This window comes from Malaclemys terrapin, chromosome 3 (assembly GCF_027887155.1).
Source record: "Malaclemys terrapin pileata isolate rMalTer1 chromosome 3, rMalTer1.hap1, whole genome shotgun sequence".
NCBI classification, from domain to species: domain Eukaryota; kingdom Metazoa; phylum Chordata; order Testudines; family Emydidae; genus Malaclemys; species Malaclemys terrapin.
The window spans coordinates 128328760-128345701 of record NC_071507.1 but is presented as its reverse complement, the minus strand read 5'-3'; the positions used below and the strand labels follow the sequence as shown (position 1 = coordinate 128345701).

Here is a 16942-nt window from a genome sequence, read left to right as displayed (position 1 = left end):
AAAGTAACTTCCAAAAAGTCTGTAGTGCTTGATATTGTGTTGATTAGTTTGAATGTCCTGTATTACACTGTTAGAGGAGTTCTGAAGTATGCTTGAATAGTATTGTAGGACTACTTTTTCCCCTGGGACCTTCATGGGTAAAAGCACTGTATCTGATAAGGCTGTCCCAGTGATCAAAACTGTAAGTAAACTATTATATAACAATTATATGTTTTTCTTAGGGTATGTTACCGTACTTGTTTGCTCCCAGGCGGCATTATTGGGTGAAGGGAGGAGACTAGAACAGCAGAGGAGTTACACTCTGATTTTGTTTAATCATAATGTATGCTTTCAATAAACTCTTTTAGTGACATGAATTAAATGGAATTATAATACAGGAGAAAAAATGCTACTGTTGCAGCTATGACAGTTTAGTGGTTGGGTGACTGGAGTAGATTTGGAACTCAGAGGCTTTTCTTTGCTTGCTGGAGATACTGGTGGACAAATGTGTTTACTTTTTCCTTAGTATTTATACTAGTTAATGTGTTGCATCAGATAAATCTATTTCCAGAGTCCATCTTTCAGCTTGCTCCCTTCCCTCCCTGGTTGACAAATGGCTTGTGTTTGACACAGTTTTATCAGTTGAGCCCCTGCTGGGTGCTGCGTGCTTGCCTGTTTATGCTTTATCATGAACAGTGAATTATCTGTAATATTTTGTTTCCATTCTAGCAGTTGGTAGGCCCCTAGTGTAAGGACTGATTTAGTCTTCCATAAGAAGAGTCCGTCATCTTTCTTTGCAAAGCCAAATTGTTATTGTACAGGGCAACAAAAGATTGAGAGCTTTCTGTATTGCAATCTGCTGCTGTCCCGCTTTTTGGTGGGGTGTTTTGTTGTTTGTTACAGCTACATATGCTAAAATGAAAAACTGAGTGGACATGTGCAAGATCCTAAACTGCAATCTCAACGGCTTTGTTTGTTTAGGATGACATAAATTATTTTGTGGGGGGCTCTGGTATGTTTTGAACTAGGTATAAGATTACAAGCAAAAGGGAAAGCATCAGCATCTTAAAAGTAGAAATTGTCTAAGGAAGGGCTGTCAGGAGAGGGACTCTACTGACTTATTTCAAGTTGGCTCCAAATGCTTTAGGAATTAATTAATATTATTGGAGTAGCTGTTTCCTGCATTCAGCTGATACAATCCACACTCTAGGTTTTGCTTTGTTTTTTAAAGGGTAACCTGGACTCCAGTTTTAACACTTACTTGCATTAATACAAGGATGATAAGCTAAAGTTAAACAGACAGAGACCCCTGAGTGTGTGAGGTCGGCCTCTAAGAGTTCTGGAATTTAGTGTTATATTTTACATATAGAATGTGGAAAACTCTTGAGTGAGGCCTTCAGAGCAGTATGTGAAGAGGTAAGAGAGGATCGGCTAGATATTTTACCAGATGAAATTGTTGTGGGGCAGAAACCAGCTCTGTGTGGGTGAGTGAAAGATTATTATCAAAATGATTTTAAGGGATGTTAACTTTGAATGCTCTAAAGACAGAAATAATATTGCCAACTTTGAGTGTTCAAAAACCATGTCAGGGCCTAAAAGAACTCATGAGATTGGCTGAAAACTCACGAGGATTGGTTTTGTTTTGTTTTGATGTGGGGTCTTTCAACATTCCTCTTTGAGTCATTAGCATTCACATTTTCAAACTTTTCTCTGCCACAGGAGGGCTAGAAGCATACTTAAACAAATATCTAAGAGTCTCATGTAATAACATGACATGGGGCTTTAAACAAAATGCCAAATATCATAAGACTCATGATTAAATTGTGAGAGTTAGCAACACTGTGAAAGGACCATTCTGATCACATAGTCTGACTTCCTGCAGAATGCAGGACGTAGATTTTATTCAGTCATTCTGGCATCTAGTCCAACAAGAACAATTTTTTTATTATTATTATTATTTTTAAGAAACTTAGACAGGAGTTGTACCATCTATTATTTCAGAGGAAAAGAATAATCTAGGCAAGGCATTCAGTCGGGTAATGACAACAAAATAAGCAAGATAGTAGATACAAAGAGCATCTCTGAAGCCCACATAAATACCCACAAGTTTGGCAGCTAAGATTGATATAGTGATTTGAATTGTCAGTGTGCGTCTGCTCCGCTTGTTGAGCCTAATGAAAAGTAGAGTTTAATCATGGGTGTGCCAAATTGAGCATGATTAGCTGTTATTGCAGATTAGTGCATTGTCTGGAGCTTCAGAATTATTGATCTGGGTGCTGTGTTCTGATGTTTTTCTTGCCCTCTACACTAACCCTCCTCAGTGTTTAGAGGAGGGGAAGCGGAGGAGGAAAGAGGTCCAGATGGGAAGAAAACAGGTCCTGAAAAGACCACATAGGAACTAGGTCAGGTACTCTGGAGATTAAAGAAGCATGCTTCATCCCTGTGCGCAGGAGGCTGGGACAAGTAGCATACAATTACGGGGAATTAGAACAGCAACAAGTAGTGCAGATTTATCGGCTTTAATTGTCTATTGTCAGGACAGAGCCCTTCTTGTAGATCAGGCCGCAGCCAATGCCTTAATACCTCTAATGGACTCTCTATTGTGGGATTATCTCTCCGAAGGACAATGTCTTTCTTTAAAACTAGTTGTTTTTTTGTTTTTTGTTTTTTTTAAAATAGCTTCAGCCCTTGGTTTCTCTTTGATTTGTTGCATTCTGCAGGAAATAGCTGAGAGCCCAGTGTTGCTGTTCTGTCAGCAGCAGTATTCCTTTAGGGGCACTGAGAGATACCTATTGAACATTAACCCCCTTGTTCCACCTACTTCGAAGAGCCCCATCAGGAAACAATAGCCTGTTGATAAAAAGCAGATAAGCAAGGACACATGGCTTAAGAGTCTCTCTGCACTCTCTATTCTAAAAGCTTTCCTGGGTTTTGCAAAGTAAACATTACAACATTTAAAGAAGGATAAGGTGTCAACTATTTGTTGTGTTTAATAGCAGATGAATTCTTCTTCCCTCCCCACCCTGCACACATCAAGTACACAAGAATGAAAAGACTCACTTTACCACTGTTGAATATGAAGAGGCAACTATATGCTTTATAGTGAATAGCAAGTGCAAGTCCATGTTTTTCAGAGCCCTTGTTGCCATTCAGTTTTAAGCATATAGTTGCAACTTCAGATCCCTTCAGCCATAAATGAGTTTATTTCTACTTTAAGCTCCTTTACGGTGTGTATTTTTTGTTTTGTTAACCTGTTTTGAAACACACTCTGTGGACCAGATCCACAGCTGGTATAAACTAGCATAGCTCCATTCCCTGCAAGAAGAATGGATCTGTCTCTTTTTCTCTAATGTGTCTGTCCCCACAGTATCTAGCTGCCTACGCACTAGTTTAAATAAAAGCAAAATTGAACAGGAAGGAAAACTAGGGTCTGCCACACTGTGGTTCAAGTCACTGTTACTTGCTTACTGGGAGCTGTGTGGAATGGATCCTGAAAAAAATCATAAGCTTAAAGTTAGGAAAAAAGCCTTGCTGGGTTTAGTATATGCCTTATGCCTACTCTCCCAAGACAGTCATCCCCAGTATATGTGCTCCTTCTGAGAAGCTCCCACATGTAGGGTGACCAGATGTCCCAATTTTATAAGGACAGTCCCAATTTTGGGGGCTGTTCCTTATATAGGCACCTATTTCCCCCCCCCCCACCCCCGTCCTGATTTTTTTACACTTGCTATCTGGTCAGCCTACCCACATGTATGATACCTCCTCTGTGATACATCTTCCCTCCCTTATGGGATATGGAGGTGGGTCCTTTCATTCAATCCTTTTTCTCCTCCTTCTCTCCCTCACCACCCAGAACTCTATTTCCCTCTCCCCACCCTAAAACTAAAAGAGAAGTCATATGGCATGGTCTCTCCTGAGATTTCTTCCCCAACACCCTCACCCTAGTCTGCAGAAGGGAAAACTACAGAGGGATAGCCTCTTCCAGTCCATCTTCTTGCCCTTCCAGTGCACCCACACCAGACAGACAAAACGGGGATGCCTTTCACAGCTAATTCTTGCCCTCCACTAGGAAAGAGATCTACAAAGGTAGCCCCATTCAGGCTGCAGAGAAGCAGCCGTGTTAGTCTGTATCCGCAAAAAGAACAGGAGTACTTGTGGCACCTTAGAGACTAACACATTTATTAGAGCATAAACTTTCGTGGGCTACAGCCAACTTCTTCGGCTGCATAACTGTGACTGTAGCCCACGAAAGCTTATGCTCTAATAAATTTGTTAGTCTCTAAGGTGCCACAAGTACTCCTGTTCCATTCAGGCTGATCTCTTTCCCCCACTGAAGGTCTCTGAGGCATTAATTCTGGCTTCTTTCTGCTTCAGGAGAGGAACCTTTTCCCATAAGTGGTTGACGAGGATTGTTTTGACTTGATCCTAAGTAATCTGAACAATATTTGGTTTTAATAAAGCCCAAGTGAGAACAAAAAGTAATAAAATATTTTAATTTGAATTTTTTTAAAGGGGGATTTTTTAAAACAGGTTTAAAAACACTGAAATAAAGAGAGAGATTCAATCTTGCACCAAGCTATAACTGAGAGCATACCCAATAGTGCTTCTCTTGCTATTGTACTGAAGAGTCAGAAATAAAAGGGAAGGAATTTGGAAGCCTGACAAGGTAATGACCAAGGTGCTCTGTAATTAAAGGCCATCCCTGAAAGCAGTATATATTAATTCAAAAGCCTCCCAGCTACAATACACACCACCCTAAACTTCCTGGCAAAAACACTCCATGTAGATTTAAATGAAATTTAATTTCAATCCTTGTAGGCAGCATCACACTAAAGTAGTCTAGGACATAGAAAGACCTCTTTTAGATCATATTTGAAGCCTATAAGTGTGCTTCTGCAAGGTCAGGACAGTATGCAGTGTGAGCACCAGGTTTTAATTTTAATGATTGCAAATTTCACTGCATGGTGACCGTTTTTCTTTCCTTTGTATCGGCTTCTGGTCAGGTTTTCAAAAATGCAGGTAAAACTGAGTGGGAAAACTAAGAGGAACAGCAACTTGAACATGGAAAAAATCCTTCTTTGGGCCTTACTTCTAAAGCAACTTATAAGAAATGTGTAGTGGTCCAAAGACCCCAGTTCTTTTCTTCAGAGTAATGACCACAGTTGGTCCCCAAATGTTTACCGGTGTGAAGATGTCTACATACAGGAAGTGGGAAATGGGGTTGGGTCTGGTTATTACTATTGATGTGGTCAATCTGCCCCTGACCTTGTTTGAGTAAAGAAGGGGAAGATGTGAAAATGACTGTGCTTTAATCTCGTGTGCATTTTTATCTCCCCTTCAACTTTCTAAAGAAGTTTATTCACTGGAGCCAGCTTCTCAGACTCATTCTTCCTTCCTCCCTCCTTCTTTCCTCTACACTTACACAATCTTATAGGCATAGAGAAAATAACGCAGCAGCTGAAGCTGAGTAGCATCAGTTTGTTGTTGAGCTGAAGTGGTGATAGCATCAAAGGAAATGGATGGGGATTTCTGAGATCAGAGCTGTTAGGGCCATTCATGATTTGTTGCCAGGCTCAGAGCTGCTGCAAGAGAGATCTGCCTGAGAAATGCTGATTAATAAGGTAATTGAGGTTTTCTATGAGCGAGAGGGGAAAAAATGAAAATATGACTAAAAATGTCCTTTTTGAAATGAACATTTTGAGATTGCAAATTCCAGACAATAGCAGCAGCTACTGCTATGAACGATTTCTATACAAAAGCAGCAAACTGCCAGTCGAGTAAGATGTCTTTTTATGTGTCTCTGTAGGGAGGAAGGTCAGAAGGTCAGTGTCTATTTTTTTTTTCATGATAAAGTTTCCTCATGCTTGCTACTTTAATACAGAATCTTTACTGTTCGTCTTTATGTCCATCTCTGCTTTCCTTAACATGAGAAGCTTATTTAGTTTTATTCCCGATCATTAGAACAAGACCTACATGAAAGTGAAATCCCATCTCCTGAACTACTGTAGTTCTGCTCTCAAGCCTTTCTTAGCTCTGCTAAAACACCTGGAGCTAATTTCAGGGTTGCTTTGCTCAGTGCCACAAAACTATTTGAAGTGCGTACGCTCCATAAATTCCAGCCTGCTCCATCATCTCTGAAGGTGGATTAAAACTGATTTGGATTGGTGGCATCCTCCTGTCATCCAAATACATATTTGGTTTGATTCAATCTCTCTCCTTCCTCTTCCTCACTGAAAAAGTAGCCTCATTTCCTTGAGGCAGACTTACCTGTCCCTGGTTTTCTTTAATTTTAAGTTGATCAGCCCTTGAATTGTGTGTGGGTTACCTTGGAACACACAGGGTTTTTTTATGCTGATAAGGAAGTGAAAACACTGAAACATCTGCATCTCAGAGTGAGACTATTTTGTGTGTGTGTGTGTGCGTGTGCAAAGAACCACTTCAGTATGACTACATTGTTTTTCTGCTCTATGTGGTGTGACTCAGCATCAGTTAATTAACTCAATCAAGTAGGCCGGATTTCTCCTCTTCCTATTTCAGAGCTTTCCTAGACCTCATTTTGAATGTGCCTTGGTTATACCCTATATATCCAATTACATTTATACCCATCAGCACCAGTGCCCTTGCCACTTCTCTTGTGGAATTACACACTGGTAGCAGTTAAGCCAGGACACTCGCTCACAGCAGTTGCCCTACTTACATTCAGTGGCATGAGCCCTTCTGCATTAGAACATGCGGAAGGTCTTTACACAGATATACTATTCTCAGCGTTGCAAAACCTAGAGAGGCAAATAATCCTTTCCACCCTTCTTTTTATCAGCAGAACTGAGGGGTGGGGAGACAGTTAGAGGGAGGTGTGTACACACTTGAGATTTCACAAAATAGTATTTTTCTGAAAAGAAATATGAAACATCCGCACAGGCCTAAACATATAAATATGTGTTTGTGGGGGGAGGGGGAAGTGTAAAACATGCTGCATCCTTAGTAAGAGGAAAGAAATTTATAAATATGTCTGCAGATGTGAGGCAAGAAGGAAAAGTAGGAGACTTGCCCTTCAGTGAGCCAACTGGTGTTTGTAATAGGGTGGCTGACTATAAATGGAATTGTGCATCATTGTTTCTCCAATCTGGAGGATTCCTCACTGAAGAGACAGGACCACTTGAAGGAAGTAAGGCATCTGGTTGTTTTGTAATGAGAAGCAGGAATGCTCTTAATAATAAACAAACAGGACATTGTATGCCATCATCACAGGATGTCCTTCCTTCAGTCACACACTGACTTGGAGAGAAGGAAAAAATTGACAAGGGCTCAGGGCCCACTAATTACTATACCAATCCTTCTTCCACTAGCAGCACACTCCACTTGAATACTGTCTGCATTTTTTTTTACATATTGTACTTAAAATTTGGTGTATGAATTTTTTTTACTATGTTTTGTTTTGTAGCTATTTAATAAGCTTCCCCATTTATTACTTAGAATGGAGGAAGAAGCTATCTTTTTTTTAAAATTGATGTATTTTTCCTAACTTCCTTACTAAATATCCATGTAAAGAGATTTAAACATAAATTAACTTGTAGCTAGGGTGACCAGACAGCAAGTGTGAAAAATCGGGACGGGGGTGGGGGGTAATAGGAGGTTATATAAGAAAAAGACCCAAAAATTGGGACTGTCCCTATAAAATTGGGACATCTGGTCACCCTACTTGTAGCCCTCATGTTTTGTAAGAAATAATTTAAATCGTGAGACTCCTGAATTGTATCAGATAAAATACCACAGTTGTTTAGATTTATTTGTTGGAAGCTTTAAATGATATTTTTATATTCTCTAACCTGGAAAGGACTTTTTAATTGCTAGTTTAATAGCATCTCTTTTTTAATTAATCTAGATGGGAAAATTAGCTGTGTCCTTCAGACCTCACAGTTCAAAATAGTGGGGTAAATTTCTAGTAGAAACTAGATGAGAGAGCCATAATAATACGAAAGTCATATGTGTGTTTCATGTGGAAGTAAGGCTGGCTCCAAGGGAATGCTAATATCCATATGCAGTAAGAGGAAAAACTCTGTGAAATGTTGTCAGAAAGAAAAAAATTCCCCTTGGCTAATCTCCGTATGAGTTACAGGTATAGCCCCACCCCCTGCTTTTGGCAGCCCTGACTGTGAGTAAATCAAATGAGTGGCTAATAGGAAATCTGAAACAGGGAGGCTGCCTAGTTAACACAGAGACTGAAAGTATTGTAACACTCAGCCCTCCAGTGAGAGGCAAAAGCAGTAAGTGCAGCAGCACCTGTCTGACAGAAAAAGAGAGAGAGAGAGAGGCACAAGCAAAAGGAGTTAACTCTCTAGGTGTGAGTCAGTCTTACTCTAACATACCCAGTGGAAGGAAGAAGAAATGTTTACTCGGTAGATATGAGCGAGACTTATCTTAAACGTGGAGCTTCTGTTTGGAAACATTTGTGGACTCTACCTTGGTAAGGAACTTGATTCCTTTTTCCCCCTTGGATCTATTATTGACCTTTTAATGCTGTGTTAATATATTAATCTAAACACTTAGAATAAATAGCAAACATATCTTGTTAACCTTTTCAGCGCTGATTTGGAAGACCTAGATATTAACCCTTTCACTTCTAGATGTAACTGTCAGTTCACTGGAGTTTCGATATTAGTCTTTATTTTCATCTTGATATTCACAGTCAGTAAATATTTAGCTGATGATTTGATTTGGCTATAAATTAGACCAAAACTTAAAGAACCAATTGCTTGCACTCTATAAAGCTTGTGGGAGGCATTATTGTAAAAATATGTCAAAAATTAAATGTTGTGATGCAGCATAAATGGGGTAAACTTTGTAAAGAACATTTTTTGAAATGAATCTACATTATCCAGAAAGAAAGTCTTGGTGTGGTTACTGGATGTTTTATTTTAACTAGGAGTCAGAGATTGACAGGGATAAGTTCTCTGTCCTTTCCTCCCAGAATGTTTCTTTTTATCTTGTAATCTTTTTTTTTTTCTTTGGGAGGGGGGATTGGGGGAGGGAGGTAGAGGAGTGAAGGGAGGACATTCCATAATGGTTGAATATTTTTAAAGGAAAAATGAGTTTTTGATCCTGGATTTGAAAACCATTTACAACTACCAGTTTAAACAGCGACTGCATTCTTTAGTTCTACTTATCTTGCAGAAAGATGATGTTGTAATACCTATCTGAGAATTTGATATTGTCTGTCCTAAATAAAAATAGGCAGTCAGGGACTAGATGGAATTTTCTCACAAGGATTCTATCTAGTGCCTTAAGCATATAATTCTGTGAGATGTCATCAAGACAAAGAAACATAAGGATTTTTTTTGTTTTGTTTTGGTCCAAGTGAATGTGTTCCAGTGAGTTGTGAAAAGCTGTTGCTGCAACACTGTTGGCAGGATGTCTGCTTTTTCAACCTTCCATGCCAAAGGATAAGAGGACGTCAGAAGGGAGCCAGGTTGTTTTGAGAGTTGTTTGTGTGTTGGAAGCCGGTGGGAAAGTTCAGGCTTCTCCATTTGGAAAAGGCTAGGCTGGGTTCCGCTCTTCCAACATGCGCTTTCCATTTTTAGCTTTGCTCAGACGCAGACAGCAGCTCCTTCCTCTTCCTCTCCTTGTTTGTGACACTTTTTCTGAGGCAGCTTTTCCACAGGCACTGAGTGGTCTTGCGGCCATGACCCCAGATATTCTTGGGCACAGTATTGGCCTTGCAGAATTTCTGCTGTGAGGTGTTTAAGAAAAGGATCTGAGAAAGGTAATGCAGATGCCGATCTTAGGGATTTCCCCCCATTCTTTTGGTTCCCTTATTATTATTATTAATTATTATTACTATTATTATTATTACCAAGGCTGGCATTTTAAGACATTGCTTCAGTAAAGGCAACATAGTTTTATGCTGCCTTTTTTTTTTTTTTTTGGCTATTACTCAACTGTACCAACTGTACTGCATACACTTTTAAAGTGCCACAGACTGCTGTATTAGTCACACTGTCTCAAAGGAAACCACAGAAACTGAAGGACAATGAGGATTAAAAGATTTTTTTCTTCTTTTCCAGGCTGCCGCACAGTGTAGCTTGGACGTTGTGAGTTCCCAAACGCTGGTAAAAGGGACAGAGTGGGCAATGAAAATGGACATGGAGGATGCTGACATGACTCTGTGGACAGAGGCTGATTTTGAAGAGAAGTGTACATACATTGTAAATGATCACCCCTGGGATCCCAGCGATGATGGAAGCACCATAACTCAGGCAGAGGCGTCCTTGCCAAGGAACTTGACTTTCAAATATACATCGAACTGCAAAGAGGTAAGCAGCCATCTACTGGGGAAGGTTGGAGCCCGACAGCCAAATCACAGTGCTTTGGAAAGTGACCGGTTCATTACGCTTCCACATTCTAACCACCTTAAAAAAATGCCACTGGCATTTTAGACAAATTCTTAAAATTCTTTAAGGAACTGTAAACAAATAATCCATCACTTCCATGGCTAAGTCACACATCCTAAAATTGGTTCTGTACCAATTAGCAAACAGTTAAATCTTCAGGCAACTGCATAAGCATGTTTAAAGTGTGGGTCGTCCTGTGTGCCAGTTTCTAGACTGCTGTTGGCCAGTCCATCCATTGCCTCTGACCTAGAGACTAAAGTGCCTCAGTTGTACAATAGCTTTGAAAAGGAAAAAAATATAATTCCTGGAAATGTGTTTAATCATTTTTGTCTTCTTTTATGAAATTGCTTTATTCTTTTAAAAAGCGACAAATAGTCCAGTGGCACTTTATAGTCTAGCAGCCACAGGACTCTTTGTTGCTTTTTACAGATCCAGACTAACACGGCTACCCCTCTGATACTTTATTCTTTTAATGAACTTGCTTTATTTGCAACTTCCTAAATTCTCAAAACTCTGGCCTACCTATTAATGAAGTGATGATAAAACTATTGCAAGATTCACATAATACTATCCTATGTCTGCATGCCTTAAATTAACTATTGTTTATCTGGGGCAATACCTTTACTTGTAGCTAGACATGTAAGTATCCTTATCTCTGGAGTGGGTACATTCTTTGTTGTTGTTGTTGTTTCAGAAGGGCTGGAAAAAAATGAGCCTGGATGAGCAATTGGTCGTGTGTTTACTCCATATACACTAGCTATTATAGCTAGGTGTGATGTTCAACAGGGTAATAATCCTAGGGACAACCCTTAATTTCTCCTTGTCCTCCGATTTGTGGTGGAGCAGCTATTACCTGTGTTACTACTATGGCTAAATATACTGACCACAGAGCTAAAAAGGGATGTAAATTCATTGTTGTCTAACTATCAAACGTGTCCTCCCAAAACAAGTACCATGAAGATGCATTCACTTGTTTAATCTTGTGTATAGAAATAGGGCCAGATCCTCAACTGAAATAAACCGATGCAGCAGAATTCGGTCCTACGGGGCAGGCTAGAATGCATAGTGGTTTGGCAACAGGTTAAGGCTAAACATCAAGGTGGGGGGAGAAAGGTTATCCTCTAGAAATCTGAAGGGGAAAAGGAAGCTTAAAAAAACAGAAAAGCAAAAAACAAAAATTTTTGTTTGTGGTGTTTTTTTTTTTTTTAGTTAAATATTTTTGTGGTTTGGGAGATGAAGCTGTAACTCTGTGATTAACACATTTCCATATTCATTCTGGGTTGCTGACATGAATATGCAGTTTGGGATCGTTCTGAGTTGTAATTTTTTTTAATTTGTTGAAAAGTTTTTCCAATTCTTTCTTATAAAATAAGTCCAATTGGGATTATTTTACTAGAGGGGGGTCTGAATACAGAACATCCTTTTTTTTGTTTGTTTGTTTACCAAAGTTCCCCATTGTACTTGGCTTGTGCTGAGCAGCACATAGAGTAAGAAACAAAAGGAACTTTTGATTCCTCTGATTTTTATTCCGCAGCTCTGAATGAAAGAGCCAATCTGATTATCCCCATCTATTAAAGCTATAGTACTTCATTTATAGGTTTGACTAGTCACTTGTCAACATAGTGAAATAGTTGCAGATCGCATCGGTCACTTTCATCACAGTACCTTTATTAATTTGGCTCTAAACATTTCTTTTTCCAACTGACTTTAAGGTTTTGATTTGCTCTTCTGCCCTCAATTTTAGTAACCTGGTTTTTTGTGCATAAGTGTTTGAAGGATCGGACCGTTATAGGGGGAGGGAGAAGGGAAGATAAAGGGAGCTTGATTCCGATCTTACACTGATGTGGCACCTGGGGTAACACTAATAGTTATTTCGGATTTGCAAAGGGTGGAGGTAAGAATTGGGCTCTGTGTGTGTGTGCATGTGCATGTGAACATGGACCTACGGATTTTGTGACTGAGTTGTCTTCACTGTTAACTTTGGGAAATGATTGCTCCTTTATCTTGAGGAAAGATGTGAGCACTGAGCAAATTTATTGACAAAAACATACAGTACATGGTTTATGAAATATTAAAGCTTTCGTGGTTAGATCTGTATTTTGTAACCTATGTAACTAGGAATACTACAGTGTTGTATGTGCAGACTTGGGTGGGGTGGGTGGGTTGGTTGGTTAGTTTATTGGGGGGGGTAGTTTTTTGTGGGTTATTTTTCCTTTTCATGCATTTCGTAGCTCTGCTAATTCAGTAATTCCTCCTTAAAGACTGTTATTGAAATGGCAAGAGATTCCATGACACATCATACTTTTGTTTATTCTTGGACCTTCCCCAGGGATTTTTTTTTTTTTTGAAGGACACATTTTTCACTATGAACTCACGATATACATCAGTATCTTTTTAAAATGAATTGCTTCTGCTCTTAACATTTGGAGTTGTTAGATTTACATGAAGACAGCTGTATATTTTTATGTGGCAGCTAGCTCTTTTCTCCACATTAGCAATTAATGAAAAACGTATGAAGAATAAAATGATCTATTTTCCAATATTACACGTGACTAATCTTTTTAAGATAACAATTTTAAAACAGTTTTTCAGGAAATTTCCTTCTGCCTCAATCTTCTTAACACACTCTCCGCACTTCTTAGTATAAATATCAGTTAGAAGTTTGGGACCATCAACACGCAATTTATCCTGTTGTTTTTACTGAATCTGGAAAAGGATAAATTATGAGGAGTTCACAGAATCCATTACCTGTGGCATAAGACCCTTAATGCAGTACTTTCTATAATAAGGCTACTCCTCAAAGGGATTAGTACTGGATTCTGAGCTGTTTTGACCAAGTCTATTATAAACTGCTTTAAATATACACCTCGCTAACCTCATGCACTTGCCCTTTTACAGATAATTCACTGAAGCTGTGTTTTATTTCTATCTTAGATAATTAAGGAGGATATAATCACAAAGCATTTCCTCTCACTTTACCACTTTTAAAAAATAAATTGCAAGCTGCAGGTCTTGGTTCAGCTGCAGTTTTCTTCCAGTCAATTTAATAAGTGTTTGTATGTTTCAAAACAAAATGCTAACTGAACCACCATTCCAGATTTACATTTACAATTATTATGAAAATATGCTGTAATAGATTGAACCAGGGGTGAAAAAAACATCCAATTTATTAGATTTATTTAAGGGCATCCCCTTTTCTCACAACTAATGTGTTATTGGTTACCTCACTGCCCCCACCCCGAACAAAGGAGTGTAAATGCTCCTCAATTTTTTTTTTAAATATCAAAATGAGAATCTAAGGAATACTGTTTTTTGTCTGGGAGCCATGACTTGTCAGGATGTGCTCTGTGACCCAGTCCATTGACAAAGATGGATATGCTGAAATGGCAGGGAGGTCGGTGCTGCCCATAAAGTATCTAGTGGAATGGCTTCTGTGGGGGTATATGAAGCATGAAAGTGTTGAAGCTTTTCAACTTCTCACGGATGTGTTTATAGAAGGCATACAGCAGCCTGCCCCAGCAGTAATTCATTAGGACCCTGGTCAGTTCCAATGGTGTTTCCTTCCTGGGTTAGGTGAACATTGTCATTTAAATGGCCTTTTGAACAAACTTGAGTTCCAGCAGAGTATAAAAAGCAATTCTTTAACATCTACATATAATACACCAATCAAAACACAGCAGTGCTTTCCTTACAGACAGTATCGGACAGGACCACTGAATGTTCTGCAGCTTGTTGTTTGCAAGGAGGCAGCTGTCTGCTCTTCTAAATGCTGGCACCTGGTTAGCTTAGCACGCAAGCATTGTGTTCATCCTATCACACACTAAGTGGGGTGAAAGTGTCTTAACTCACTTTAGTACTGAAGGAGCATGGCTTATATACATCTCATAGAAGATATTTCAAATCACAAGTCTAACATGAGAAACTGGTTTTTGTTGTAGAAATATTGTTTTTCTGATGATAATGGAATTGATGATAAGTGTTTGTGGCAGTATTAAGAGATTTGAAGTGTCTATAGCTTTAAAAGAGAAAAACATATTCCAAAAAACATTTTGAAAGCAGATTTTTGTTTTGTCGCAAAGTTTTAAATTTTAGATCCAAAGATTTTTAAAAATCCTCAACATTTTTAGTTGTAGCTTACTTGTGAGAGGAGAGCTCATTATCAGACTCATGTTCATCCACAAGGTGTGGTAGCTTCAGACAGTATCCTCACAGTTCACAAGGAGTGTGCTGAAGGACACCTTGTGGACAGAAGTTTGAAATGTTTGCTCTGTGTCTGCTTTTGGCAACTAAGGCCCAACTTCCTTTCTGCGTTTGATCTGTAGCATTTTTTCTGATTTGTTTACAGTCCTTGGTAACCTTGATTACCAACAAACAACAAAGTACAGTAACTAAATCCCACTCCACTATGGCATGGCAAGAGTCTCTTTGATCTTGATTATGGCACTGGACCAGCCTCCTGTCTGGCATGAGATCTAGAACCCAGAGTTGTCTTAGTGTCATCAATGTTCCTCTGCTGGCTTGTGATTTTGAGTGTAATGCTACTTGTTCATAACAGTTGAGCCTTTAGAGACATAATTTATACTATACACTCTGATCAGAAACCATAGGTGGCAAAAAGTAGATAGTTAAAAAAACAAAAAAGTGTGTTCAGACACGCGCACACACACTTCTAAAACATATGATGCTAAAATATCTTCCATTAATTGTTGGATGATAAACCATATTAATGCTTTATATATTGGGAAAGAATCAAATGTTGTGTATAGTACATATTAAAAAAAAAGGATCTGCTGTGTCAGAGAAGCCAATATAGTAAATGTTTCAAGTTGACTAGTTCAAGCAGTAGTGATTTCTAGACATTCTGAGAATTTCATTAGATATTTTAATTAAGACCAAGACATTTTAAAACTGTGAAAGAGCTAAAATATACTTTACAGTTACACAGCTATGAACTTTTCTAGAAAGGGCAGATGGATGTAAATGAAGGTAGATGGGGAAGATGAGAAAGAACATCTGCCTTTTTCAGCTCTCTACGAGAAATGTACAAGGATAAAAATAAAACTGGGCCACTGAACATGTTTCAACTTGTGGTAGGTGTAGGAAAATTTCTGGAAGTCCCTTTCTCTCTCTCTCTCTCTCCAGTCCAGATGCACAAATCTGTGTGTGTGTATGTGCACACGCACACTAAAAAACATGCAAAACACTTGCAAGACAGCATTATCATCTACCACATAATCACCAAGCCTCTTCCCAAAGGACTATATGCTTGATTCCTCAGTATTTCTTGTTCATTTCTGTTTCCCATTTCACATAAAACTTTGCTAAGAGTTAATTATTTGTCTGCATTTCCAATCAAGAAGTCAAATGAGCTGTCTTTGGAATATTTATCCATAGACCATGTACAATAGAACTTTACTAATTCTCATTTCCCTTAATACACAAACCAATAATGCTCGTTCTCTCTCTCTCTCTCTCTCTCTCTCTCACACACACACACACACACACACACACACACACACACACACACACACACACACACACACACACACAAAACAAGCATAGCCCCATTTTTCAGCAAAGGTTTAACAGCAGAAACTGTGGTTGGGTTTCATGTTACAAGCCATAGTTACTTTTACAAAATACCATGTACAATGCAGAATATTTGTTAGAGCACTATGAAGTACTTCAAGTAAACATAAATGCTTACTCATACGAACAAAGTACATAATTGTGATAATCCTTAATTTATTTGGCTGTGTTTGTTTATTTGTGAATTTGCAGAATTCAGGGATCAGAAATGGGCTTCCAATTAGTGCCAATCAGCAAGGCTCTGCTGTAGTTCTATGGTTTCATGAGTTCAGCTGGCATTATGAGAATTATTACCTAGTAAGGTGCATGAGAGGAATATGTTTAATTGGCTTTACTATGAAAGTTCAGTAAGGTTAGCAAACCAACAGCCTGTTTATTTCCCTTCCCTGCTTTTTAAGCAGTCTTGTAAAGTCCTGATTTTTGATTTACAAAATTATTCTGCTTATAACACATTGTTTAAATGTACAAAAATTCAGAGGACTGGTGGAGAACAGGGAAGGACAAAAACAAGAACTCAGCAGTGTGTTGTAAAGGGTTACTCAAAGGCACGTTCTTCTGAATAATGATGAATTGCTTCCTGATTTGTGGTCAGTGACTTTTTTAGTATAATTACTGTCAAGGAGGAAGCTGAACAGCTAGTATATGTATCTTAAACTTGGTACAGCAGAGCATTTTCACCAAAAACCTACACTTCCTTGACCAGACCCACGTAACACATATTACAGGAACCTCTGTCTCTCTTAAAGACAGTAATCTGTGAGTACACTTTCCCAAAGTCAGTTCATATTGATTGTTGGTTTTTCATTGTATGGTAACGGAAGAGTTGTAGGTTTTGGATGGTTTTTTTTTTTTTTTTTCTTTTCTTTTCTTCAGCCGTTCAGCAAGGTACCAGAGCAATAAAAAGGGTTCATTTTTATCTAGAAATAGAGACTGCACTGAACCTATTTTACTAGAAAACTACAAGAAAGAGGTGGCTTCAGCACATT

The 16942-nt window shown here is 38.7% G+C and overlaps 1 protein-coding gene across 2 annotated transcripts in view; it reads left to right on the top strand.

The window, feature by feature from the left end:
• PRDM1 (PR/SET domain 1) overlaps positions 1-16942 on the top strand; it is a 113270-nt gene that overhangs the window by 76535 nt on the left and 19793 nt on the right. For both annotated transcript variants that reach the window (XM_054023116.1, XM_054023115.1), the window contains exon 2: positions 10041-10289. In XM_054023116.1, coding sequence (XP_053879091.1) covers positions 10107-10289 — 183 coding nt within the window. In that variant the 5' untranslated portion in view covers positions 10041-10106. The remainder of the gene's footprint in view (positions 1-10040; positions 10290-16942) is intronic.